This window comes from Solea solea, chromosome 1, assembly GCF_958295425.1.
Source record: "Solea solea chromosome 1, fSolSol10.1, whole genome shotgun sequence".
Lineage (NCBI taxonomy): Eukaryota > Metazoa > Chordata > Actinopteri > Pleuronectiformes > Soleidae > Solea > Solea solea.
Genome location: NC_081134.1, coordinates 38,960,342 through 38,988,330, shown reverse-complemented (window position 1 = coordinate 38,988,330; position 27,989 = coordinate 38,960,342). Strand labels below are relative to the sequence as shown.

General features: G+C 40.2%; 1 protein-coding gene across 3 annotated transcripts; it reads left to right on the top strand.

The window, feature by feature from the left end:
* Positions 1-3: 3 nt before the first annotated feature.
* mtrr (5-methyltetrahydrofolate-homocysteine methyltransferase reductase) lies at positions 4-27,989 on the top strand. Of its 3 annotated transcripts, XM_058628320.1 has the most exons (16): positions 27-96; positions 359-495; positions 1,107-1,251; positions 1,408-1,561; positions 1,715-1,832; positions 1,962-2,469; positions 2,548-2,661; positions 2,779-2,935; positions 3,053-3,141; positions 5,061-5,241; positions 10,092-10,134; positions 12,799-12,979; positions 13,558-13,676; positions 20,223-20,315; positions 24,296-24,496; positions 27,648-27,989. In XM_058628320.1, exons 2-16 carry the CDS (start codon positions 413-415, stop codon positions 27,790-27,792), a joined length of 2,331 nt encoding a protein of 776 aa, XP_058484303.1. In that variant the 5' UTR covers positions 27-96; positions 359-412; the 3' UTR covers positions 27,793-27,989. The 3 variants fall into 3 exon arrangements, with proteins under 3 accessions (XP_058484311.1, XP_058484303.1, XP_058484318.1); XM_058628328.1 differs by lacking the exon at positions 359-495 and having other exon boundaries at positions 4-96; XM_058628335.1 differs by lacking the exon at positions 359-495 and having other exon boundaries at positions 45-96; positions 1,089-1,251.

Here is a 27,989-nt window from a genome sequence, read left to right as displayed (position 1 = left end):
TACGTTCAATCGTACTCCACTATAATCTCGCGTGAAGTCCACGGTGCTACAATTCTACGGGAGAGTGTGTACTGGACTGAATTTCTTCACCAAAAGGTACAAAATACATAAACTCTTACTACATTCACTTATGTTCTATGGTATTATATTGTTAGATGTAGTTTGGGTGTTAGCTCGGTGTTTCTGCAGAAAAAGACAACGTGCGTTACACGTTTGCAGACCAGCAGACCAGGTTTGTTTAAAGGAACTGGTTACAAGTAGAGGCTAAATATAAATAACTCTCATATCTTGGTCGAGTGGCTGCTTTCAAGGTAGATGATGATAGTATAATAACTATGTCCCCTCCATGTGCCGTCAGCCGAATGCCTGTCAAACCTCAAACCTCAAACCTGACGCAACGTTGGGACACTGAATGCTGGCGTTCAGGACTGCTGTGTTTAAGAAGGTTGTTTTGTGGCAGTCTGTTTGTAGCCTGACACATACCGAGATATGTAGGTAAGCAGAGATAAAGGGGAAACACAGCTGGTCAAATCACTACTTGTTGATAGCAGTTTACGACGAGTTTGTTTATATTACTTCTTTCATTACTTCGTTTATATTATAGTCTTTCATGTCTTTCAAATGTCACCTTACCTGTTTAATTATGCTTTTGATTGTCCTGCAAAACAGTGTGTATATCAAAAATAGTAAAGCATATATACTATGCTGTCATTATATAATATTATATTATGTAATATATATTACATACATATTACATACACACATACACATACATATATATATACAATGTGTATATATATATAAATTATATGGAAACAAAACTTACCTAACTAACGTTTTGATTACAAGATTAAAAGAATTGTAGAAGTCAGTTCTTGACTTCACATTGGCCGGTCAGTCGGTCGAGAAAGGCATCTTTGATAGTACAGTTATGGCTGCATTCCATTCAGCTTCCCCAGTCTCAGGGTTCTGGTGTTGTGCATGCTTAGTTTACTGAGACATTGAACAAAGTGAAGCCTTTATTTAAGGCACTTAAAACATGTTTTTCTAATATATGTGGTGAATAATTCAGGAATACATTAATGTAGTTTTCCTGGATGTTCCAGCATGCCCTGTGAAGTGCAGCCCCGGTTCCTGGTTCTATACGGGTCTCAGAAGGGCCAAGCCCAGTCCATCGCAGAGGGGATAGTGGAGGAGGCTCAGGATCATGGGCTGGTAGCAGAACTCAGCTGCTTGAACCAGACTGAGAAGGTAGTTTTTAAGAACACTTTTTTTGAAGCAGAGTTGTTTGATACACCAATTATAATTTTCTTTTTTCTTTTTGATTTGTGAGGATATTAATCTGATAGATGTTCATATGGTCTGTTGAAAACACCAATGATTGCTTTATTATATGACTGGTTCCAGTTCAATTTGGAGAAAGAGAATGCTCCTGTGGTCTTTATTGTGTCAACTACTGGAGATGGGGAACCACCAGACAATGCCCTCCAATTTGTAAAGCACATGAAGATGAAGACCCTCTCCACTGACCACTATAAACACCTTCGCTATACACTTTTAGGTAAATTTAATGCACTACATGAGTGTCTGCCTTTTTTGCAGGCCACGTGAAAATATGTGCACTTTGATATCCTCAACATATTAATGTAAACCATTACAATGCAGAGTTGTGTGCTTTGTATACTTTCTGAACACCTTTGTCTGCCTGCTCCAGCTTTAGGAGACACAAACTATGCAAATTTCTGCAACTGCGGGAAGACAATTGAACGTCGTCTTCAGGAACTTGGAGCCGAACAGTTCTATAAGACAGGCTATGCAGATGATGGTGTAGGGTAAGTTCTGCGGCGACCTTTTAACCTGCCCACACAAATGTAGCCCATACAAAATAGAGCAATGTCTGTCTCTTCTTTTTATTTTATTGCTGTTATTTTATCACCTTATGGACTCATCTCTCTCCCCAGGCTAGAGGTGGTTGTGGACCCCTGGCTCGAAGGAGTGTGGAAAGCTATCAAAGAAGCCTTATCAAAAATGGCTTCTCACAGAATTGCTCTGTTGAAAGAGGATGCTGGGAGTTCATCAAAGGAAACTCCTGATTCATACACACCAGATGTCCAACTTAACCTCCTAAGCCTTAGTGACCAACAGGACTGCCATATAGTCAGAGCATCTGCTGACACGGACTCCAAATATGCAACTGCTGATTCGTCTCCTGCTTCTGCCACACAAACTGCTATTTCAGATCTCAGCTGTGATCCCACTGCAGGAATCCCAGTGTCGGTGCCCCAGACTGTTGCCACTGCCAATGCTTCTATATCAGCGCTGGACACACAGACGGAGTATGCTGGAGATCCCCAGGCAGCCTCACTTTCACGCTCTCTGCCCCCACTGTCAGAGTCTTCTCTTAATGTTCCTGCTCTTCCTCCTCCCTACCTGGACGTCTCACTTCAGGATGTAGACACTGTAGAACAGGTGAATGAGGTTGCTCCTAAAACCAGTATTTGTGCCATACAATACCTGTCGTCTCACAATTTCTATATTTCTTTACAGAATATTGGACGATTAAACAATGAAAGTCTTATTGAGGTTCCCATACACAGGGCAGTTCAACTGACCAGAGGAGAGTCAGTCAAGACGGCCGTCCTCTTAGAGTTGGACATCTCTGTAGGTTTTGACAGAATAATGTCAATACTTTGTTTCTAAACCTGCAGTATGGAAGCATGGAGTTTGGTTAGATTTTGGTTGCAGCTTAAATTGAAGATGCTTCTCCTTTATCCTAAGGCTCACCCGGAGATGTTTTTTGAGCCCGGGGATTCGTTTGATGTGTTCTGTCCAAACAGAGCCACAGAGGTGGAGGCGATGCTCCACAGATTGGGTCTTCAGGACAAGAGGAACCACCATGTCCACGTGTCTCTGAAAAAGGAGACTAAGAAAAAAGGTACATGTCATCCCTTATGTGATGACGGCGCACTGTAGACTAATGCTTGTATTGAAGAAAAACCTTATTTACCGACATCATGTTAATTTTCTCATATCCTCTGCTCCCTGGCTGCAGGTGCTCAGGTGCCATCCTACATCCCTCAGAACATTTCATTGCTGTATTTATTCACATGGTGTCTAGAGATCAGAAGCGTTCCTAAGAAGGTAGTGTACATTATGTTCAGACATTACTCTGCAACTACTGACTTGCATATAAATTGCATCAGCCCAGCTAATTTTGCACTGTGGCATCCTAACCTGTTCTTGTTGTGTTTTGTCTTAGTTTGTATATTTCCTTACCTTTCATCTTAAGATCTTAAGTGTGTGTCTTGTTTGTCAAGAGCTCACTGCTTTTATTTGTACTGTCAAAAGCTGAGAAAGCAGTACATTACATTTCATCCTCATGTATTTATGTGTACCTGTTCGTACTGAAATAATATACCAGGACAATATCTGGAGCAGAAATATTTGCGTGGGTCCACAGTTTGGTTTAATGAGCTCAGATGGACTTGATGAATTTACTTAATCTTGACCCAAGGCTGAAATAATAATTAAACTTACCTGGTTGTCGTCCAGAGGTTTAGATTAAAAGACTTTGAAGGCGTGAAACATGGCCACCTTGATTTTTCCCACTTTTCTTACTCCTTGTCCTCTTTTTTAATTTCAGTCTTGAAAATAATTGTATTTTTGTTCAGCATTGAGTTCTCGCACTATATTATTTTATACCATAACTTTATTTCCTACAGCCAGTAGATGCGTCTGTAGTTCATTGGCTTTTGTGAACAGTGTACTAAATGACAAAAAATTAAGACCATTTGTAAGATGTCAACATATGGTAGCAATCCAGGCGATCATTTAACAGTTACACTTATTTTAATATTATAATAAATATCATAACATATGTTACACAGCAGTGTAGCAGGACATAATAAAATATCGGTACCTTTTCAACATTTCAGCGTCAGTCTGAATTATGGCTAGTATCAGTCTTGGTCTTTTGTGTTTATAAGACTTACTCTTGGTCCTTTTTCTCCCGTGTTATTAAGTCGCTGCACAGAAATTGATTGCTTCAGGTCACAGTGTTGTCTACAGACTTACAAGGCAGTAGAAGGGGTTTTATTTTACAAAGCCCGTCTCTGTAGTGAGAGCAGTTAATCTGTTTTACCAAAGCATTTACAACACCTATAATTTTTATAACCCTTACTCGTGATTTTTGTAGTAGAGTGGAAGATAATACAATCCTCAATAATACTGTATGTGCATTGGCATCATACACAAGTAGACGTAATTGACCGACCCACCATTTCAGATGAGACGAATGCTCGAATATATTACTGGTTCCTTCTGGAGACTCTGACATTTCCAGTCACAGTAGTTTGGCACTAGTCAAATCCTGGTAAAATGCTGGCAGTACCGGATAAATTGGAAGATGAGGGCAATAATTCTTCCAGTACAAGCTCCAAGAATGTGCTACTAATCTCTGCATATGTGCACTCATAACCCAAAATGAATCACTGAAATTCTCCAGAACACTTGGCATGACAGATATTTAGAGGTTCTTATTACCCGCTCCAATTGATTAATGGCTGCAGAACAAAGTTGAATAACTCTCAATGTTTAGCAGTGGCTCCATTTCTGCACAAAGACTTTAATCTTGTATTTGAATTATCGGCCTACAAAAAGAATGCTAAACAATTATCAATTAAATGTCACTTACCAAGTGCAGAATGTCTTCTGTAGATTTAGCATATTAATTGTTTTTGATGAATTTGCCAAAGGATTAAATGAATGCCTCTTCCCTCCATTAATTTCCCACGTTGATTGAAAAGCATTTAAAAGCTAAGTGACACTTTTACGGGGGCAGAAAGCGCATATTAAATTGTCTACATTCTAGAGCCGAGTTAATGCCAAGGTCTACCTTTTCATTTACTTAGAAAACTTTCAAAGTTTCACCTTTTATGTTGCCTGTGCACACTGTTTTCCTGTAGGAAATTTACAACCTGACTTTCTTTTTTTTTTTTCTTTTACAGTGGTGAATGGGTACCTGAATAAGCAACTTCACATACAATTTCTCTCTCTGTCAGGCATTTCTACGAGCGCTGGTGGAGCATACTGGGGACAGTGTGCAGAGGAGGAGACTGCAGGAGCTCTGCAGTAAACAAGGTGCCGCAGATTACAACCTGCATGTGAGAGACCTGAGCCTCAGTGTTCTGGAGCTTCTCACTGTCTTCCCGTCCTGCTCGCCTCCTCTCCGCCTCCTCATAGGTCAGAATCACTGCTATCTCACTCAGTCTGTCATCAGGTCCATATTTGTGTGAGAAAATAATCGTTGTGTATCACATATACCAGTCCAATTCAGCTACTTTACATGTTGTAAACACATTTGTGCCATTTATAAAACATAGTTTTACTGCTCCCTTTAAGAAGAAACACCCAGTTCACAGATTGCACTGTATTTAAACATTTTTTTCCCAGTAATTTTGACCATTATTGAGTATTGTAAAAGTCCTTCCCTTGAAAATGTACTTTCTGCTAAATGTTTATTTAACAAGCTGCAGAAAGCCCCACTTTAAATTGCAGAATCATATCAAACATTAAGTTTGTTTTACTGCTTTATCGTCAAGTTGCAACACACATTCACTAACTTATGAGTCAGTCTAATACCCTGGCATATTTTAAAGATGATTTTCATTTTGTTTTATTCATGTTGCTCATAATAGATTCACATTTAATTAAAATCAGTCTTTTTTATCGTCTTAAACAAAGGGGGAATTAGAGTGATTGGGAGTGTGAGTGGGATTTTAATTGTACAAAATATCACTGGAGTAATTTATTTCATCAAAAGTTATTTATCTTTCAAAACACCTCAGGTTATATTTGCCATGTATATTGGTTTATGTTGGTCTGTTTGGTTAATTTTCAACCAGTAGGGGTCACTGTAGCTTCAGTAAATGGAGCTTGGTTTCCACAGTCTTCAGGCTGAGTTTGTGAGTGGGTAATTTTTTTTTGTCTCAAGTCCATCTTGCTCCAGTATCTTTTGCTGTGATTATGACGCCACTGTTGTAGCTTTTAGTAGTTTCGTCGTTTGATTATCTACCTCCCTCTGAGCCAGCTGTTGTAAAACTACCCTTTTTTTCTCAGCTCACTGAGAATGCTGGCTGGCCGTTCACTGCCAATTCAATAGGTTTTGACTGAAACTTATCAGACAGTGAAATGATTTGGCTTCAGCTTTATATACAAGTTGTGTTGTCCTCTAAAACAGCTGTGTCACAGCTCTTGGCCTGCCCCAAAGTCAGTTATTTCCGGCCTTCCTGCCAACCACAGCACCTTTTTCCGTGGTGCAGAAATTGGCAATCGGGCTGATCGCGCCCCAGTGAAAAATGTCGCGCTGGAGGCCCTTTGGGGCAACAGCTGTTATTTGGGGCTTTTTTTTCTGTTGAGCTATTGCACTTTGCAAGGACACGAGTGCACAGAGTCACCTTGGGTTATAGGTTAATGGTCAACTCTGACCCAGTGTGTCACTGTTTTTGCACTGTTCTCGGTTCATTACCCTGACCAAAGGGAAGGTGTTGGCTGATCACAGTACAGGTTATGCTGTAATACACCAACTATAAATAAGGAGAGGAGAGATATGTCCAAATTCAAATGCCATTGGCCAAGTGCAGGCAGGGTCTATCAGTAACATTTGGGTAGATTTTGAGAAAGATGCCTCCTTCTCACAGTCAGCTCTCTTGGTATGTGGTCCATTGTTTCATATTGTGTGTCAGATGAAAAGTTTCAGGTCATAGCCCCAGGGAACGGAGCACTGTCCACAAGGATCTTTTTCAATTTACTTTATCACAGGGCTCAAATAAAATTGTACCAGTGTGCAGTTTTTTTACTTTGATTGCGACCTGTGGAAGAAAGTAAACTTAACTAAAGTAAAAAGGAAATCTCTGTATTCCAAGATGCTTTGTTCCTTTGGAGAAGCATGACGTCCATCCATCCATCCATCCATCCATCCATCCATCCATCCATCCATCCATCCATCCATCCATCCATCCATCTTCTACCGCTTTATCCTCCACATGAGGGTCGCGGGGTGGCGTTTTGCCAATCTCAGCTGACATAGAGCGATAGGCGGGTCACACCCTGGACAGTATAGGGCCACATAGAGACAACCATTCAACTATTCACTCTCACAACTACGGTCAATTTAGAGTGTCCAATTTACCTTATCCCCAAATCTGTATGTTTTTGGACTGTGGGAGGAAGCCGGATAACCCGGAGAAAACCCACGCACACGCGAGGGGGGAACATGCAAACTCCTTGCAGAAAGGCCCTTGTTCCAACCGGGGCTCGAAGAAAAGCATGACATTTAAAATGTTCTGATCACAGCATACAGTACCACATACACCAAACGTATTTCCTTTTTATTCAATTACGATTTAAAGCATACCGTGGAAAACATTCAAATGTTTTTTTTGGAAACATCTAAAGTAACCTGAAATTAGTATTTGTAGGCAATGATGAAAAAAAATTCTCCTAATACTTTAAAGCTAGCTAACGACCTCTTTAATTTCGTCTGCAGCCAAAGATACAATCCATAGTATATCTTAAGATGTATAACTCCTCTTCTAAACCACACTGCTATCTAATACAAAAATTGTACCTCCGCTTACAAATTCTGACACAGAGACTTTTGAGATGGAATAGATTACACTGCTGAGCAGTATGATCGATGATACCAGCGAAAATGATCATTTCTGAAAAAACATAGCAGGGACCCTGGGACTGTATTTTTTGGAACAGAAAACTTTTCTTTTTTTTTAAAGACACGTTTTAAAGTGTATCCTCGAGCCACTCTCTGCAACAAAATACGTCTTAAACTCAGAAGGCTTTAAAAGTGATATATCCTTTGTATCTCGCAGCAGTATCATGATGGCGCAGTGATGTGAGATGATGGATTGATTGCCTTGTGCTTAAAACATGCCGTGTACTGTACGTGTGATTGAAACGCAGTAACTGGAGCACCGTGAGGCTGCGGACGATTTTGTTTTTAGTCTGTGACACGGTCTTCTCATTGAGAGATTTATGTTTCCCAGTGAAGGATTGCAGAAGATCATGATTAATGATTATTCATTTGGTGAAGCAAAAATATTTATCCTTACAGCAACAGGGCGGTTCACTCACTGCCCCTTTTAGAAATGTGTAAAATTGGAATTACTCTTTTATCTGTTCTACTGCAGCTTAGTCTTGTTTTTTTTTTTATGAATTATTTAAAAAATATCTTACATTCCATCGGAACATGTATATTGATTAAATCAAAGCAAGGCCAGTCTGTTATCTTAGCTCTTCAAGTGAAATTGTCCTGTCCTTCACTTCATTTTGTCCGTCTATTTTCCATTTTCCAGGTCCTGAACTTCCTTTTCAAAATCACTGAAGTTGGATTGTGTTATTATGCTTGGGTTTATTGACAGAATGCCCATTAACGCCATTAAGTATGCATTGTTATATTTAAAGCAGGATCATTTTCTGGAGGCAGCCTCTTGAACACAAGAATATGCCTTTCTTTGTCACATAAGAGAAATAAATGTAAAATGTACAGAATAGAATCAGCAAGTAAATCCAAAATAATTACAGACTTTAGTGTTTTTATTCTTAAATATTAGACATTTAGGTCTCCATGTAGTTTAATGCCAATGCTTCTTTACGCAGGTCATTCTCGAACATCTTTTACCATAAACAACACTCTATTTGTAGGATAGCATTGACCCTCTGATAAGGTTGGTAGCCATAACAAATAGCCAGTGTCTCAGTGTCTCATGGTCAGTTAGTCTTAGCAGGACAGAGGTAATGGGATCTACAATGTAAGTCAGTGCCATGTGAGGACATTTGAGTTTAAATACACCTTTCAAATAACAGCAGGCAGAGCAGGGGAGGTATTACACTCACTGTTGTTTATTTGTGATTACACCTATAGCTCACCAAACGTCTGCAAGCGCCCTCACTAGATTCCTTTTTTTTTATTACGGCTTTAATATCAAGGAGTAATCCTCTGGTAATACATTCACAAAACCAAAAGATAAACACCACTAACAACAGATATACTTCTGTATTCCCTTCCAGATACCATGTGTTTAAACACCCAAAAAATAGCAGAAACAAATGCTTCAAGCCAAAATCTGGACAGAGGTTTTGTTTAAAGCAGGTTAGCGAGATTTTCTCCAAGACAAAGTCAAGCTGCACAGTGATCATTACACCCGTTATGACCACTCAAAATGTGGTGTTAGTCTATGGGCTTGTTGTTTTTCATGGAAAAAAAAATGTGGTTGTTTTTGCAGACCTTATATTTTTTGGTTGAAAAGCCTTCTTTCAGGATTACTTCCAAGTGTTTCATGCATTCGTTTTTTGAAAAAAAAAAATAAAAATTCTCAGCTCTAAGAGACAAAGATAAAGTGGACGTCAAAGTGTGGCGCTGCCTCACTCACACCCTAAGCTGTTAACATGTCAGAGAAATCCAGAAATAGAGGAGAGAGTAGATTCAGTCCAGCTGTTTTTGTCTTTCCAAGCAATTTAGCAGAAAAATGTGATGTGTTATTGTTAGGCCTCAGCTGGCACATATGGTGCAGCCTTACTTTCCCAGGTTCATCTATCATGAAAATACAAATAAAATGTAAGGGATTGCACAGTGACTTTCAATCAAATCTAACAGTATATGGAGGTCACAGCCTTGCAAATGGCGTATCCTGTTGCCACGGCATCAAAAGTTTTCTCTGATTATTGTAAATTTCTCTTGATGTCCCCTCAAAGATGAAATGCACAATGCACATATTACCCAAAAGAGGGCACCTTCATGGCTGGCATTGAAATAAGGTCTGCGTAAGCAATCTGTTTCCTATAGTGGCTCCACATCTGGACACTTGGGATTCCATAACCCTGAGTTTGTAATTTCATAAATATAGAAGTGTGTCCTAGAAACAAGTGTAACCTGGGTGGGAGGATAGATTGGTAGGTAGGACGTCTCAACGGACGGAGATGACTTTCCCTTGTTACGTCTCCTGTATTTGACAGATGTCTGTGTAACAAAATCTTGTGCAACAGCAGGATAATTGACAGTTGTGCTTGCCTTTCAGAGCATTTGCCGAAACTGCAGCCCAGGCCTTATTCAGCAGCCAGGTAAGGTGACAGGAGAATACGTGTGGAGGTTACATTTTTGTACCACATACAACAAAACTGTGTTCTTACAGCATCATGTGTTTGGAATCACAAGACTGCGTCTGTTTTATTCTTTGCATAAATGATAATGGAGCCCGAAATCTCCCTGGTTTCCAAGCTGCACAATAAGTACACGTTATTTAAAACAAAGGCCTCATTCTGTACTTAAATAATCCGTAAAAACAACCTTTTAATCTAGTGATTCTAATGGTGTTTGGATATGGAAATTGTAAAAAAAAATTCTACTACATTTCACTATTTATTAAAAAATCAATTTGCCATACATAATCGTCATGTATCTAAGTCACGGCGACCTAAAGCTGCTGTCAGTGAAATGCTCACGACTTCACGGACGGCAGCTTTAATGGAAAAAAGTAAATGTCCCACTCGTTTATCATACTTATTCGTCTTCTTCAGAATACGACTGTACTAATGAGAATATTTCTTTTTTTATTGATGTCACTCGGTTCTCGTTAAGATGCCACATAGTGTATGCCACCGTGTTGAGAAGATGCATAATCATGCACTGTTGGCATCGTAGGTTGTTTTTGTTATGGGACATATTTTGCTCGTCCAAATTGTTTACTACTTGACAAGCGAGTTGGAGTGTGCATGATAAAATTTATATTGATCCTGCAATATTGGCGGCTCAGAAATGCACGGCTCTACACTGGATTTTGCCAGCCAGCCCCTTCATAGCATTGGATTAGGCTTTCACATTATCTGACATTTGAGAGGGTTTGTTCCTCAACCAAACATCCAACAACCCATAAATCTTTATTATTTTCAGATTTTTGAAGTATTGAAAAAAACCCTCATTAAAATGTGTGTTTATTTGACTATCCATCCTTTGTCATGCATTCAAATGTGATCACACCAAGACAGACTCTCTGTCTCTCTGTAGGACCTTGTCCTAACACCTCTAACACTTCTTTACCTGATCTCCCTATCACTCACTACATGTATTTCACTGTCTCCTATTGTGCAGAAGCTTTGGTGCTTTGTTTTGCATTAAAGTGCACGCAAATATAATTGACATGGATTCCATCTGTTACACCTTGACCATATCCTCTCGTTTTGCTTTGTTATACTATATAACACTACGCACATATCGCTGTTTATTCCTGAGCTCAGTGATGAGGGAGTTTGAATGAATGGATTGTAAATATTGTATTGCCTTTAGCTAGTTGAGCTTAGTTTAAGTTTCTTTTTTTCCCTCACTTAGCCAGTCATTGATTTGCTCTTCCTGTTAAGCTACTGGCCATTAAATTTGCTTTAAAGCTCATGTGGAACAGCATCATCCAACGAAATGTCAAAACTTCTCCTCTCCTCTCATTAGTCCCTCACTTAGCTGCCTGCCTGTGTGTGTGTGTGTGTGTTTGTGCGCGAGGTTTGGAGAACGAACAGGAGGGATGGTGGCTGTAGTTTATCAGATGGTGCAGAAACATTAGAGGCCTACATTATTGATGCTGTGGTCAATAGAGGTCTCCAGTGGCCCGCAGGAACTGCAGAGTGAAAGATGAGCGAGCAAGAGAGAGCTTCAGCCAACAGTGGAGACGGTGGAAGAGGGAGAGAAGGTTTTATTGAAGCAAGACGGACAGAAAGGAAATCATTTTTCCTCAGTAGTAATCAGCAGTAGTAGAAAGGAGCTAAAAGTGATTATTTTGCAGATGAGATATTCCAACCAGGGTAACCTTTATCCTTGGGGGAAACAAATTAATCCACATATGTGTAGAAAAAGGGGTCTATATATCTATATATCGAGTATTTATTGTACTGTGCAGTATAATAGGCTGCCAGCTGCAGAAGGTTGACCACACTGGATTCACCCTGTTGTGTTTCAGAGTCCATGATAACTGAGCTGGTTATCACATACGCAGAAATAAAAAAGTTTGAAGATTTGCTCTAAAGCTACTCACTACGCTTGATTAAATGAACTTGAAAAAGTTCAACAGACACATGATTGTGATAGATAAAATTCGAAATAGTTTGTGAAAAGGAACAGATGAACACTTGAAAGAAAAAATAAATCCTTTTCAAAAGGATAGTATGTGTGGTGCTAATAAGGAGGTACTTCACCTCAGAGTGGCCGAGGCTATTTCAGACAAAAGAAAAACATTTAGTAAATCAGAATTGGGGCAATAACATGCACCTTTATTAAAAGAAAAAGATTTTGATGGCTACCGGATCAACAAAACCTCACAGAAAGAATGAAAAAATGATTTTAATTTAGCAAACATCAAGGTCATGCACCCATTTGTGACTGCAATTCATTCGCATCCTCACTGTGTGCATGCTCACTGCTTTGTTCAGCAGTTGAGATCTGGGATTTTTATTGACGTGATCTTTGTCTGAATAATTTGTAGCATTGTTTTCTTGTCTGGAAAATTTACCGCTCCTCGTAATGCCCGTGCCTCTCTGTACCCATCTGCTCTGCCCCTGCTTCTCTGTATTTTACTCAATTTCACACTTCATCTCTGTGAATCTTCCTGCTTGTCACCATTTGTGTGTGTGTGTGTCTCTGTGTCTCTCTCCCTCTCTCTCTCTCACGCTCTCACACACACACATTGTTATATCACTGCTGTCCTCCTCCATCTCAAACTCCCTGTGTTTCCATCTCTGTAGCTCCCGTCTTAAGCACCCAGGAAAGCTGCATTTTGTCTTCAACGTGGTAGAGTTCCCAGCATGCTATGGGAGGCCTGCTGGGAAACGAGGCTTGTGTACCGGTTGGCTGTTTGACCTCATCAATCGTGGCCTGGTTTTCCCTGGGAAGGCTGAGTGCTCTGACAGCCTGGCTCTGCCTACGGTAATGAGAACACTGGAAAACAGAATGTGCAAATTCCGTGAGCTTGTGGTTGACTTACATATTTCTAAGTGTTTAAATTTGCAAGTACAAGAGTTCACAGCTGCTCTTACCGTGGTACCCTCCCACTCATATGAAGAAAAAAATAAATTCATACCCTTGTACACCTAACATTTAGTATTCGAACAAAAATAAAAAACGGTGGACAGTCCATTCTCAGTCACAATCCAAGAAGTTCGAAGCGTTTTTTTTTATCAGCGCAATTAGGGACTTAGCCAATTACATGTTTCGGCTTGTCTGGAAACACAGTTTTAATGTTTGAGATGCTAAAACAGAAAAAAGCTTTAGGCCACTTCAGTGTGGTTGATTAAAATTATTAATTAATTTAAATTAAAGCAAGTAAATCCGCTCCTCCACCGGAGTCTCTACGGATTCCAGTTGGAGCTCACAAGTTTTCTCATTAGTATGTCTTGAAATGTATAAGTAGATCAATTAATTGATTGGCTGGCCCAATGTGATTCCTCAGCATTGTTGTAATTACTCTCATTATTTATATGCTCTCTAATGGCCTCTGACCCTAGATCCATGTGAGTCTGAGAAGCAACTGCTCCTTCAGGCCTCCCTCTGATTCGTCAGTGCCCTTCATCATGATTGGACCAGGTACAGGAGTGGCCCCCTTCATTGGTTTCCTTCAACAAAGGTATTTGCAAATTAATCAGTATATTTATTTTGTTAACTCACACCAAAATGTGAAATTTTTTTGGGTTGTCCATGTGTCTGTCCCGTTCTTAGAAACCTGGTAGGAATCCTTTCAAATTTGGCACAAACATTAATTTATGGCACGTTTCCACCGGCACGTCTCGCCTCGGCACAACATGGTTAAGTTCCATTTCCACTAGTGTAGTACCTGGTACTTTTTTTAATACCTGCGTTAATCTCCAACAATTACCAGGTAAATGTTTAAAGTCTGTGCTCTGATCATGGAAGAAGTACTGAATACATATTTTTAATGAACTGATACTCATGATTCAGTCACACTGAAAACAACTGCTTTACAAGTCACTAGTCCAGGTTACTGCAAAGAGCCACATCATACTCACGGGCACACATGAACATCCCCCCCCCCATCCCTTCCTCTCACTCTCTCTCTGTCTCTCTCTCTCCCTCACACACACAGACACAGACCTCTACTCAGCCAGATTTACTGTAAATGTCACACACCAACGACATGACAGAATAACTTGCCAAAAAAAATATAAACTCTCCCACTCTGTTAAAAACGTCCTGTTCATCTTCATATTTTCATTTTTCTGTGCATTTTTCCCCTGCCATTTTCAGAGAAAACTTGACACAAACTGTTTACTCAACAATGAGGTTTTCCCTCGCTCATGTGCTCGTTTGATATTGAACTAAGGCGAACATGTGTACACATATACATGAAAAAAACTCCCACAAACGCATAATTTGATATGAAGGCAAGAGCCGCATGAAACTAGGCAAAGAGTGCAGGCCAGGTGCAGGCCAGGCCTGCACTAGGCCCTCATTTGTGTGTGTAAAGCGAAGTCACGGCAGTTTCTATAGCCGTGCAGTGATGACTCCACCCATGTTGAGTAGGTGCTATTTTGGAAAACCAACCTAAACCGTGCTGTGACATGCAGGTGAGGTGAGGTGAGGTGAGCTGGGACCATAGGTGGAAAAGGGGCTTTGAACTCATGGATGAACTGATTTGATCTTGGAAGGTAAAGGTCATTAAAAATGTGATATCTCAGGGACACTATAAGGGGATCCTTTCAGTTTTGGCCCAGTATGTAATTTCTCCACCAAGAGGTCTCTCCATCAAAACAACAACAACAAATGACCTACGTAAAACCTTTGTACTTTACGTGGAGAGCTTTGGTGGCAGAACACGCAGCAAACAGCAATAAGTATATGATTAATGACAAATACTCACAATAACATGAAAAAACAAAAGACCACACACTAGCTCTATGATCTAGGAATCCTTTCATTTTGACTCATGGATGAACTGATTTGATCTTGGAAGGTAAAGGTCTTGGTCACTGCCTTTAAAAATGTGATATCTCAGGAACACTATGAGGGAATCCTTTCAGTTTTGGCTTGTTGGTAACTTGTTGTTTTTAGAAATAGTAATGCACAAATATTTTTACTGCGTCAAATTCATTTCTTGCAGCCCAATAATGAATATTCATAATGTTCAGGTGATTTGCGTGGAGTGCACATCATCTACGGGTATTTCCAAGTAATCTGCAGAGGCAATTAAAAAAGGACTTGCTCAGAGTCGCCTATAAACCCCACGTTATACACGTCTTATAAAACAAAATTAATCTAGTGGCAAGCTCTGTGATTATGTCGGGGATTATTTCAGATGCATCTCAGCGGTGAAGGAAAAAAAAGACCCTTTCCACTTTACACTTGTATGACTTGATATGAAATGAACAGCGAGGAGTCAAGGCAGCACATGGGAGTATTATTGATTTGATGGCATAAGGTTTAGTAGGCAGTGGCCGAGTTGTTGGTGTAAATCATTGCTTATAATTGCTGATGAGCTGCTGCTGTGATATTGATTGTTAGTGCAGTATGTCATAGTTCTCTACAGTCAGTTTAAACGTGGCAGCAAATACTTGAAAATGTGATATTTATTTCAAATTTGAAGGCTAAATCAACATTTCATAAAGATAACTTTCTAGAAGATGAATGTGACCAAAGCCCATTTGTTGAAGCTGGCCCCCTTAGCCACGGCGACTTGTCAGAAAGCGGGGTGAACCTTTTTAGTCAGAGTGACATGTCTGACTCATGGGCGGCTTTGTATAAATGAGGTTGCGCCCCAGTCAACTCCAATTGTCTGTAAATCCCCTGAATGTCTGTTCTGTTGTGGCGGGTGGCGTTGGTGTGTGATTGCATCAGCATCAGCTGAAGTCACGGCGTTGGTGGTGGATTGTCTGAGGAAGCATGGCCTTCTGGGGGAGGGAGGGAGGGAGGGAGGGAGGGAGGGTGGGGTCTGCGGCATCGGGATGCAGGAGCACACAATTGGACTGACCTGGTCACACCACTTGCAGACAGCGCGCTCTTATATCGATGACAGTTGAGCCAGAGATACAGAGGCAGGGATATGAACATATCTCTCTTACTTAAATCATTTTGCAATACACATTTAAGCATTTTGTTAGCGGTCTGTCCTGCAAACCTTTTATCAGTGGCAAACAAAATGCTCTGTCCTTGTCAGATGTTTGAAAGGCATTTTTTTTTTCTATAATACAACTAAGTAATGGCCGGTTTGAACATAAATTTATATTACTGTATTTGTCAAGAGTTTCATGGCATACAACTTTTTTTTGAGTGAGTGGCCGAGCAAGAGAGGGAGTGGTGCAGGTGTGTGAATGTAACTGCATACCTTCTTGGTACTCCAAGACGTATTCTTTTACTAGGGTGGTGAAGTAAATTGCTTGTTTTGCTGCCTCCAGCAGCAGCAGCAGCAACATAAGCCTGACAACATTTGCAGTGAATTGTTGGTATGGTCCGCGTCAGACTTTGTAAATTCAAAAAACGTCCAAACAACAGACTCGGCTCCTCTTTTTGGTACAAATGTGTCCTTGTTGTCCTGTGGTCCAGCTTGTCTAATGCTATTACTGTCACAATTACTTCCTTAGCTAAGCCCCCAGCATGTGCTTTGGTGGTGCAGTATTGAAACAGTGTTTCACTTTCACTTTCCGTTTATTATATACCGGTCTTGCAATTTCTGATTAATTCAAATCATAAAAAAACTATTTATTACCAGATTTCAGAATAAACTGGTAGAGCACCTGGCCAGCACTACTCTAATCTTTAATAAAACATCTCCTCAAAAGCTTAGTGTGTTATAATTTGATGTTTTAAAGTGTATTTTATATACTTAAGAGTATAAACTGGAGGAATCAGTTGCCTCTCCGTCTCTGGCTCTCTCTTCCTCTTCCCTGTCGGCTGCAGGTTTTTGAAGGACAGAGAAAACCTGTCATGGTGTGCGACATTGTGCAGAATCTGACTTGTGATTCCTTAAAAAGCCTCGGCGGATGACGCCGTGTTCTCACAGGAGATAACAATCACAAGTTTGTCAACAGGACGCCGCATTTGCCTCGAGCCCTGTGAAGGGCCCTATTAGCAACAAAACAACATGGGGACACTTTGATCTTTCTACCTCTCTATTTTCCTCCCCCACTGTTAATCGATGGCTGTTTTCGGCAGCATTTTGTATGAGTTTGTAGTGCGGTAACAAGTAAAAGAAGGTCAGCAGCTCAATGGCGGTACGAGGAGGTTTTAATAAGCCCCCCAGTATCCTGCTATTGATTTCTGTAGTTTGCGTGGAAGGATTTTATGGAGAATGTAATTTTCAGTGTCTTTCTTTTTTAGCTTGGAGCAAAGACAGTTAAACAAATATTGTATTTTAATGGAATTGGTGGCCTTTATCTTCTAAGCACCTCTAACGCGCTTTTTCTCTTGGGAAAAAAAGTTTGCTCAGTTTATTACTAAGGTATGCCAATAGGCATTTAATATGATTACTTTTAATAAAGGCTTTGTGTGGACAAATTTGGAGCTTCCATTTTTTAAGTCCAACGAGACAACATCTCTTCATCTTGCTGCTCGACATTGTCTTGTATTTTGAAAGTATTCAACTTTTTATCTTTTTTTTTTATGCCATAAGAGCCTCTCTGGGCCACTGGCACTGAGCTGCAAAGAAACTGATAAAACAAATGAGATAATTGTGAGGTTTACCAAGTTTGTACCTTAGCTTCCTCGCACAGTTTCTCCCTCCTGCTGATTATCTCAATGGCTCTGAGAGGCAAGCGCCTCTGATTTCAACCCCAAATGGAGTGCTCTGTAGATGCTGGCTTCCCCCTGGGATTGTGTTGCAGGCGGTTTTAGTGTGGGTTTGTGATGTGATGTGATTTGTATTCAGGGAAAGGCGCCGGGGTGATCTACTCAGAATGGAATCCAGGTTTTTCATATTGGTATTGATTCCTTTAGGGCAGACGGCAAGAGGAGAGAGATGCGCACACTAAAATGAGTTTACTTGAGGCTGTCTACAGATCAGAAGAATCTTGTCCAGGATGCTAATGGATGGGATCTGAGGGTTTGGAGCTTTGTTACCAGGTCCCATTCATGGATACACACTTCAAACTACTTTCATCTCGCAAAGCATTATTTAAAGATTTTTTTCTTTTAATTACTCGGTCAACTTTTCATCTAATTAATGGAGAGCAAAAGCTCTTGTTTTTGTGTTTACTGTAAGGCTGCAACTAATGATTATTTTGATAATTGATTCATCTGTCAATTCATTTCTCACTTTGAGGAGTTACTTGGGCCACAAAATGTCAGAAAATGTTGAAAGATCAATAATTCCCAAACCTCAAAATTATGTAATTCTAAAATGTCTTGTTTTGTCCACAAACCAAAAATCAGTTTTAATGATTTCTTTGTTATATGGAGCAAGGAAGCCAGAAAATATTCACATTTAAGAAACTGAAAACTCTGACAATTCATTTAGTATTCATATTGTTATGGTAATGTATTATAATGGCGGGGTTATTTTAGGTTAATACATCTTAATTCAAATATAATGGCTTATAGTTAATAACAATGAATTGTGAATTAATGAAGGCCAAGACCTTAATGGAGCCATGTAAACTGTTGCCAAAGAAAACTAGCAAACTTCTGGCATATTTGCTTGACTATTGTTTCTGCTTAATCGTTTTTTCTGAGAAAACCTTGCAAATATGAATTTATATTGCTTTGGCTACTATATAATGTATTTTTTTAATTGTTCCCATGAAATGGTAGTTCCACTTAACAATTTTGCCCTTCCTGGAAGGCATCCCTATCCTCTGGTGGGGCTTATCTTACAGCCTGGGAACCACTGGAAGTCCCTCCCTACAAATTACGGATGAGAATCTGTATCGATCAGTATCGGTATCGGTATTGGTCCGATACCGGTCAAAATCACTGGATCGGATCCAAAAATCCTATATATCATGTTTGGTCTGTTTATTTCTTTTTGAGAGAACAATATTTGTTACACAGTTGGAGAATTATGTCTTTGAAATGACTCAACACAAATGTGTTAACAGCTTCATAAATGGTCTAAAATGACTGTATCGGACTAATAACGGTATCTGTAGATACTCAAGTTTGTGATATCGTCTCATCCCTTCTACAAATCATGTTCTGCTTATTGCTTCTTCATTTGGATGATTGCCTTTGCTGGAGAAGTTTCTCTGTCCTTCACTTAAATCCAAGTTAAGGAGAATTGTTTGTAAACTGAGCGTGGGCCACTGATGATACTTGTTTAAACCAATTTGAGTTAAACCAATTGTTAGGTGATGGAAAGTTTAAAAAAAAAAACATAACCACCAATGCATCATTTCAGCACCAAATTAGTGTAGTAGAACCTAATCTTCCAACAAAGTTTTCACCATTTTATTTTTGTTGCTGCTGGGAAAAATAAAGCATGTTTGAGTCTGTTCATGAATTGACAAACAGATGAAATCTAGATTATTTGGCACCATATCCCCAGAGTGCAGCAGTGCAGCACAAAGGCCCTGGTCTCAGTGCCTCTCTGTAGTGTCCCTCAGGCCCCCCCGTCGTGTTTGGTCAGCCCTCTTCTAGACATGGTAAACAGATAATGCGGGCCGCTTTATAGTGCCAGTTGACTGATGGCATCATAAAAGGTTGTGGGGTCAACTGTTATCTGGGAGAGAGCTGTCACCTTTGCAGCAGGTGAACAGCACAGATACCAGCATCTTCAGAGCGGTTTTGAGCCGCTGCATCGCCATTGCCTACAAAGGATTCTGGGAGCTTTGCCAGACTCTCAAAGCCACAAGAGAAGTCACTTTTGCATAAACAGCTTGTTCAAACAATCCACACGCACACACACACACACACACACACACACACACACACACAGAAAAACACACGCCCTTCTTTTCATTTTCAGTTCCTGTTAAAAGTGATGGGATCTATCCCTTTGTTGGCGTGAAATTTAATAATACAAATTATGTCCTTGCTGCAGCATGCACAGTCATTTTCATGCATTAGGCAATTGTGGCACTCGGTGTTCTGTCGTTTCAAAAAAAGTGCTTTATGGTGTCACTACTCTTCTTTAACCTCTGCTGCTACAAAGGACTTCCTCTCTCCCATCTGGTCTCGTCGTCTGTTAGTATTGATTGACCACTAACATCCGTTGTTTGACTTTCAGGGAGAAGGAGAGGCAGGAGAAACCTGAGGCTGTGTTTGGCGAGACCTGGCTGTTCTTCGGTTGTCGCCACAGAGACAGGGACTACCTGTTCAGGTAAGCCATGTTTCTCCCTTCAGTATGATTGTCATACAAAAGCCCCGAACTCCTACGTATTCTCATATGCCACTTTTCCACTACAATGTTCCACTTTTCCACTACTTCTTTCTCTGAGAAGCCAGAAATGAATCAAGCATTTCATTCAACATTCAATCACTAAAACAGTTTATTTTCTGTTCAGGCATACAAGTAAATAACTGTAATTTGACATCTTAATCAAGGAATAATAATGTGCTTTACTATTTTTTTCTGGGGGTTTTTGTGAAAAAGTCAATTCGAAAATTCATGGACAACAATAATAATTTTATTTTAGCATTAATTATATCATTTTGTGTAAAGAGCTTCTACATGCTCCTGTATTAACCGTTACAGAAACATAAACAATGCTCTTTTATATATAGGGCAGCCGTGGCATAAACCTTACATTGGGTGGTGGTTTAATATAAGCACTGTACATTTTACCATCTGTCTGAATATTATGTGTCTTGAATGAGTGTGGACTCAGATGTATGGAAAAAAAAATAAAAATAGGCCGGGCCAGATGTCATTTTCCTGTGAGTGAAAAGGAACAAGAATAGGAGCATCTCCTCTTTCTCAGCAGGTTATATGACTATTAGTTATATCTCAGTTTTAGCTACGTATATGTTTTAACAGCTGTTAGCACATATAGATTTTGTACAATCAAAAGCTTAAGAATCAGGAATTGTTTCATCTCAATTCTGTTGCAATTAACACTCTACTAAAAAAACATTGAAGGCAGGCATTTAGCTTTCCTGTGATAAGATTTTGTGAATTAATATTGCTGTAGTAACGGATCAAACAACATCATATACTGTAAGAAGGTGTGCCAGAGTTCAGTCACATCATTAAAACAGGTTTTAATGATGTGACTTTGTTTTTGACTATGAAGCCATTAAGGAATAACTGAAAGTGAAAAAAAAAAATGATTTAACAGATGGTTAAGAACATCACACATACCCTGCTCTGCCATCACATTAAAACCAGTTACCTGTTATATTGTTATGGTTGATCGCTGTGTTCGAATAGCTCTTAAGTGTTCAGCTCGCTTCTCTGAGTTGTTCTAGGTTTATTACGATCCGCAGCTTGCTTGTTGTGAATCGCTCTCGTGCCGCCGCTCTCATCAGTGCCGTTTCTAGGTGCGGCAGACAGCTTACCCAGCATCAAACAGCAGACTAATGGTCAACGTTAAGTAGCTCAGGAGTCAGTGGAGACAAAAAAATGCTAAAAAAGTGAGTGAATTTCAGCCTTAAATTTGTCAGGTGATCAGAAACACAAGTCCAAATGATTGTATAAAGTGGATCTGTAATTTGGTTCCACAGATAACAGCCTAGTGAAACATTAACATTTGAATAATAAGAGTATATATTACATTTCTAAGTGACATACATTATATTTTACTTAATGGTGTTGACAAATAAACCTAAACAGACTCACAAATGGGCACAAACAGATGCAGATTTGCCAGTAAAAATGTTCCTGAACCACAATCCCTTTTTTTTCCCCCCATATGTAGAGGTTTTGGATTAATGCTTAACATTGACACAAGGTTGTATTCTAAACGGTGACTGTCTTTGTTTTCTAGTTCCTGTGTGTCTGGGGGAGATGTGAGAATATAAAAGTCAATATTGGTCCAGGGAGATCATTTTCATTATAATAGTAATAATAATAATTTGTGAATATCATCAAGCTTCTCATCTTCAATTTTTACTCGTAGCATTGGAGGGAAATGTTATCCACCTAAATATTTTACTACCCGTCATGAATTGATGCACTATGAACTGACATCGCCCAGCGAGTGGATCGTTACTCTGATCAGTTTGCTTTGGCCTTACTCTCTCCCGAGTGCATAATCGATCTTTTTCGGTGTATCAGTAGCACGCATGTACTTAATGCTGAGACGCTGATCGAATTCTTTTGCAGAATTAAATAGTGCGAATGGATTAGCATTGGTAATCACACAAGAATAGATCACAGAGGATGTAGTTTTGCTCCCCTCTGTGCCCTCTATCCCTTTGTTAAATACCAACTCACAGCCAGGTAGCAGGCAGTGTTTGTTCACAGTGTGGGCTTCTCTGATGAACACCCCCACAGTGTTGACCAGAGCAATTAGTGTGTGTTTTATGAGCCACCCGTGAAGAGTTGTACTTAATTTAAATAGGTTAGCAGAATGAGAACAACATACCTGCCCGCATTCGTCTCTGCTGGATTTAAGTGCAATTTGATGTCACGTTGCCGTTGGAATAGAGAAATCTGCTCCGCGTAGTTCTATCACTACTTTTCAGTGTCCCAGATTTTTTAGCATAAAAAAAGAGTTCATAAGTAGGAGCTGAAATTTGAACTCGCATAAATGTTTTTTTTTGTGCATATAAATATTACAAACTGTCAAGGCAGGATGTGCCCAAAGTTCAGATCTTGTTATGAATTTTCCAGCAGCAAAAAAAAACAAACAAAGCTCTGCGAACTGCCTCAATCACCCGCAGCACTCAAACATCCCTGTGAGAGGCTGATGCCAATCTGGTTGCTTGTCACATCAAACTCATCCTCCTCCTTTCCCCTGCTCAGCACTTATTCTCCTCCCCTCCCTCCAATTTCCTGGCCACTTTATGGCGTGTGATTTCATGCTGTAGGGGAAAATGTGTCTGGTGGGTTCACGTTAGGGTCCGGGATATTGCCACAGGCTCCGTGTGTGGAGACGTTCAGAGGTGCCTGGGAACTATTGACTGCTGTTTCAAGTCAACTGTCCCCTCCAGTTTCTGCTCGTATGGTTATTAGTGTATGACGATGCCTAGTCAGACCTCAAACAGCACGACTCCAGCACTCTTCTCCTTGTTTCTCTTGTTGTTGCTCTCGCGTTTCAAACAGATTTTACAATCGCTCATCTCGCTCAGGAGATCAAAATTCTTTTAATAGCGCTGTCTTCAATCAGAGGTTATTAGTGTCGTCGAAGAAGCAATTCTGCACGTTTCTCGCGGTAAAAAGACAACAGTACTTTTCTCTCAATTTAGTATTCACACAGAACCATCATTTGTGTGTTCTGGAACACCCCCCCCCCCCCGTCATATTTTAGTCTTGGGGGTTACTGCAACACACACCGACCCCTGAGGCGAAGACCTTCCCCTACCGCCTTGACGCTTCGACTCGTTATGGGTGTGTTTGTTTGCGTGTGCTTCACATATTCCGACTGCTTAGCTTTACACAAGATGCTCTGAGCCACAGTAAATCCGACTCCCTCACCTCTTTCCTCCTCCCCTCCCTTGAAAAAACACCCCAGGCCCTGTAAAAACACTGAAGCAGAAGACAGAGCAGTTGGCAAGCAAAACCACAGATAGGAAGCAAGGTTATACCAAACTGCAAGGCTGGGAGGATTGATTGTAAAAAGATGCTTATAACAGTGACTTGACCTTGCTTATAGAATCCATTTCTTTTATTTTTTTTCCCCCCACTTTTCCTCGTTAAGCAAGACGTATTGGTTGTCTGATACTGTTTTGTTCAGCCCTCTTTTTTGCTCATCAGACTTGTGTTTTATTGAGCTTTACAGGAGGATTTTTTTGTGTGTGTTGGTAGGAAATATTGTGGGGTTATATGTCTTGTAAGGTGGTCAAGGCTATTGCTAAATATCTTAAGGGAATGTTGGAAACGAGGGATGAACAGTCACGTATGAGAACAGAGTCAAATTTTTTGGCATCATTTGGCTGAAGTTACCATGGTTATTTCTTGATATCATATACTAATTTACATACAGTATGTTTATTTATTCATTTATTTATTTAATAAAACCACAAACTGATGCCCTCCCACAATGTTGAACTCATTCGCTGTTAAATTTCCCTTTTGACCGTCGATTTGGAATGACTCAATTTCACCAAAGAGTGCCAGGAATAATCATTTGATTTGCAAAGTTTGGATGTGACTCTCCTCTGTTTGTTTGTTTGTTTATTTATTTATTTACTTACTAGAGAGGAGCTGGAGGGCTTTCTGTGCAGCGGCGTCCTGAACCACCTCAAGGTGTGTTTCTCCAGAGACGAGCCGGAGCAGGAGGAGGAGCAGGTCACCGCCTCAGCCGCCCGACCCAGATATGTCCAACACATCCTGCTGCGTAACGGCCGATACGTCACAGATATCCTGCTCAAACAGAGCGGTTACCTCTATGTCTGCGGGTAAGAGTGACAAAAACATTTGTCTTATGTGAGATGTTTTCTCCTGCCATTTTTCACGCATTCCGTTATCCACCTGACACAGTTGTGTCAAGTTCTGGCTTGTTTGTGTTCAGCAACTATATATATCAAACGGGGTTTTTCCAAAGTTTACAGAAATCTTATATTTAAACATTTAATATACGCAGGAAAAACACTAAATATTTTTCATTTGTACCCAGGGAGTCTATTGAAATAGAATCTATGCGATGAAAGGGTCTTCGCCAAACTAACAGTACAGTGTAGTAAAAATGAATTACACATTATAGTTTACATACACAAGGAAAACAAAAGCATAAAGTGCTTTAGTATTTAACGGATAAGGGTTACGATTTAATTTATTTCTATTACAGTCAACCAATCCCATGAAAAGCCTCACAGGTATCGTGTGTATATTCAGACCTTATTCTTCTGTGCCACTGAGCTCCATTGTTATAGAAAGTCTATTATATTAAATATCTATGTGTCACACCATTGCACTGGTGGGTAGGATTTGTATAATAAAAAAATATGGGCACTGTTGTCTGTTTAGAAACAGCTCCACAGACTAATAATAGTCTCTGTGGAGTAGTTACTGTAAAACAAGACACTAGCGTGCTGGCACTTTGTTCACTTGTTGTGCCGCATAACACAATCTCCCACTTTAGGATTAAGTTCTTTGAGAACTTCACGGTGTGATTGATTGGAATTAATGTCTGATGACATCGGGGGTATCGACTGATGGCGAGTCGGTGAGCGGCACAAAGTGCCACAGGTGATTGGCAGCACAGATGTGGCACCTGCTTTGTAATTCTAAGGCGGAATTTAGAGGCTGCTTTGAATGCGACAGTCTGGAGCCCTCACTGCGGGACAGAGAGACCTGAATGAACTTTCATGTGTCACACACACCACCTTGACTGCTCAGCCCGTCTGAGTTTCTACAGGGTTGATAAAATGAACTGACAGCCTTTCACCGGAGCTGAAAGAAAAATAAGAAGGGAAAAACCCTGGATAATAATGTGGCCTGAATATTTCCTCAACCAAGGACACACTGCAAATTGAAAAAGGCAAAAATAAATAAATAAATAATATGGCAAAATAATTTCCCAAGCCTTCACAACAGCCTCTACCTCACGTGAGCCCATGTCCAGACACGATGAAATTGATCACTGTTATGAATCTGTTAATAATACGGATGCCTCTCTAATAGTATTTGGAAGTTAATGAAGCTTAATTGCATAGACGAACAAGCTAAAGCAGGTTCTGGCCACACATGCAACACTTGTGTTTGAATCCCTGGTATGAAAGCTGTGTTTCCAAATGAAAGTTGTCTTGTGTCCAAGTCCTGCTTCCTGAGCTTTGCCAAGAAACTTGAGTCACACACGTATTACACTACTTTACTGCAGTGTACAAATACAGTTTAATAACCCCTTTGAGCTTAAAATACAGTGCGTATATCTGGTAGTATAAGTACGATTATCAAAACAAGGAGCTGGAATGCTATGTTTAAGAGTTTGTCACAAAAGATCAGGTTAAGGACTCGAGTCTCCTGCCAAAACAGACGTGCTCTAACCAACAATCAAGCCCCTTTTTTTTGCTCAACACTGTGCTTTTTAAATCATAATTATTTCTGTTAAACACTAAGTAAAGCTCACCCTCTCTATTATTCATATTCTGGGTGACAAAATTCAGCTCATTATCTAGATCTGCACTCTATATGTGCCTGACTTTTTTCCATCATGATCCCTGTTGTATTCCTTTCGAATAAAAATGCAAGAAAAACAACTGACAAACTGACAAAAAAAGGCAACATTTCCTTCTTGGATGAGGTAAATAACACAAAGTCATGACACAGCCAAGCGGACTTTACTTATCTGCCAGTGAATATCTCTGTTTGGAAGCGTATACAGTAGCTGTTGCTTGAGGCCGTGTTACAGGGGAGAATCATACTTCCAGGTATAAACAGTAAAAAAAAAAAAATCCTCTGCTCTCAACAACTTTGCCGTCCCGACACTGATGCAACGCTTTGTACAGCTTGTAATATTTACAGCATGTATATATATATATACCTTCCTCCTCCCGCTCCATAACGTAGCACATTGTTTTTTATGCCAGTGCAAAGACAACAACGACGCTAAACAGAGACCGGTGTGTGTCAAGTCAAGTCATGTGTATATCGACGTCTATATGTTGTTTGTTTGCTCTCTCTCCCCTGTCACTGCCAGACACACTGCCTCACTCACAGTTCAGTAAATGATTTGAACCAAAACATCCAAACTGTTTGAATTCTTCAGTCAAAAAAAAAAATCACTGTTGGATGATGAATCTCCTCCAATATGCTGGAGCAGCAGCAGCAAGATAGAGATTTTAGCAATTTCCTCCTGGGATGCACTTCTGTACTGGCAGCAACAGCACTTGCTGGTTTTACAAAGTAGCAGCGTACGACTATTGGCACTTTTCCACTTCCCAGTTCGAGCACGGCACGCCTTGGCACTCGGTTTGGTACCTCCTCAACGTGGGCGGAGTCATCATAGCACGGCTGCACGAAACTGCCGTGACTTCGTTTTACACGCAACACACACAGACTAGTGACTTGTAAAGCAGGTGTTTTGGGTGTACTGAATTATTAGAATCAGTAAATTAAAAAAAGATTTTTTCAGTACTTGTCCGTCTGACACAGTCACTGAACTGACATACGGCAGTGCTGTCGCTAAATACACCAGACTCCTCTGTGAAATATTGAGATTTCTTTGCTAAATGTTGGAGATCAACACATGACTTCAGGATTTTTAAGTGCTTCTTTAAACCGATCTACAGTTCAGCATTGTTCGGTTTGATTCTTGTGTGGGACGTCGCGCTCATGACTCTTCCAGTGACGACACTCTCTGACTGGCAGTCTGTCAATGTCACACATCGTATCGGCTCAGCTCGCTTGTAACCTTGTCAGACCAGGTACTAAAAAAAAAGAAATAGGTACTATCCCTTATAGAAAAGGAAAAAAAAAACATGCCCAGAAGAGCCGTGCAGGAACTGGGTAGTGGAAAAGCACCATACACTTATTTTTGTCTCAACAAACACATTTTTATTCCCCCCCTTTTTTCCCCTAACACATTCCTACTATTTCCACCTTCTCCAGGGATGCAAAGAACATGGCTAAGGATGTGAATGACACGCTGCTAGAGATCATCAAAGCGGAGCTCCGCGTGGATCAATTGGAGGCCATGAAGACACTGGCGGGGCTGAGAGAGGAGAAACGCTACCTTCAGGACATCTGGGGTTGACAGCGGCTGACCAGATGAGTGCTCCTCACCTCAAGTATCCACTGAGCTTCTTTACAACTTACAACAACAACAACAGAAAAAAAATCTGCACGCTCAGCTGTAACCTCTACTACCATAACATCATAGATGCTGAAGCCTGGAGGTAGTTTACGCCACCCAGTGCTACTGATACGGAGTGCGATGAAATGTTAGCCTGG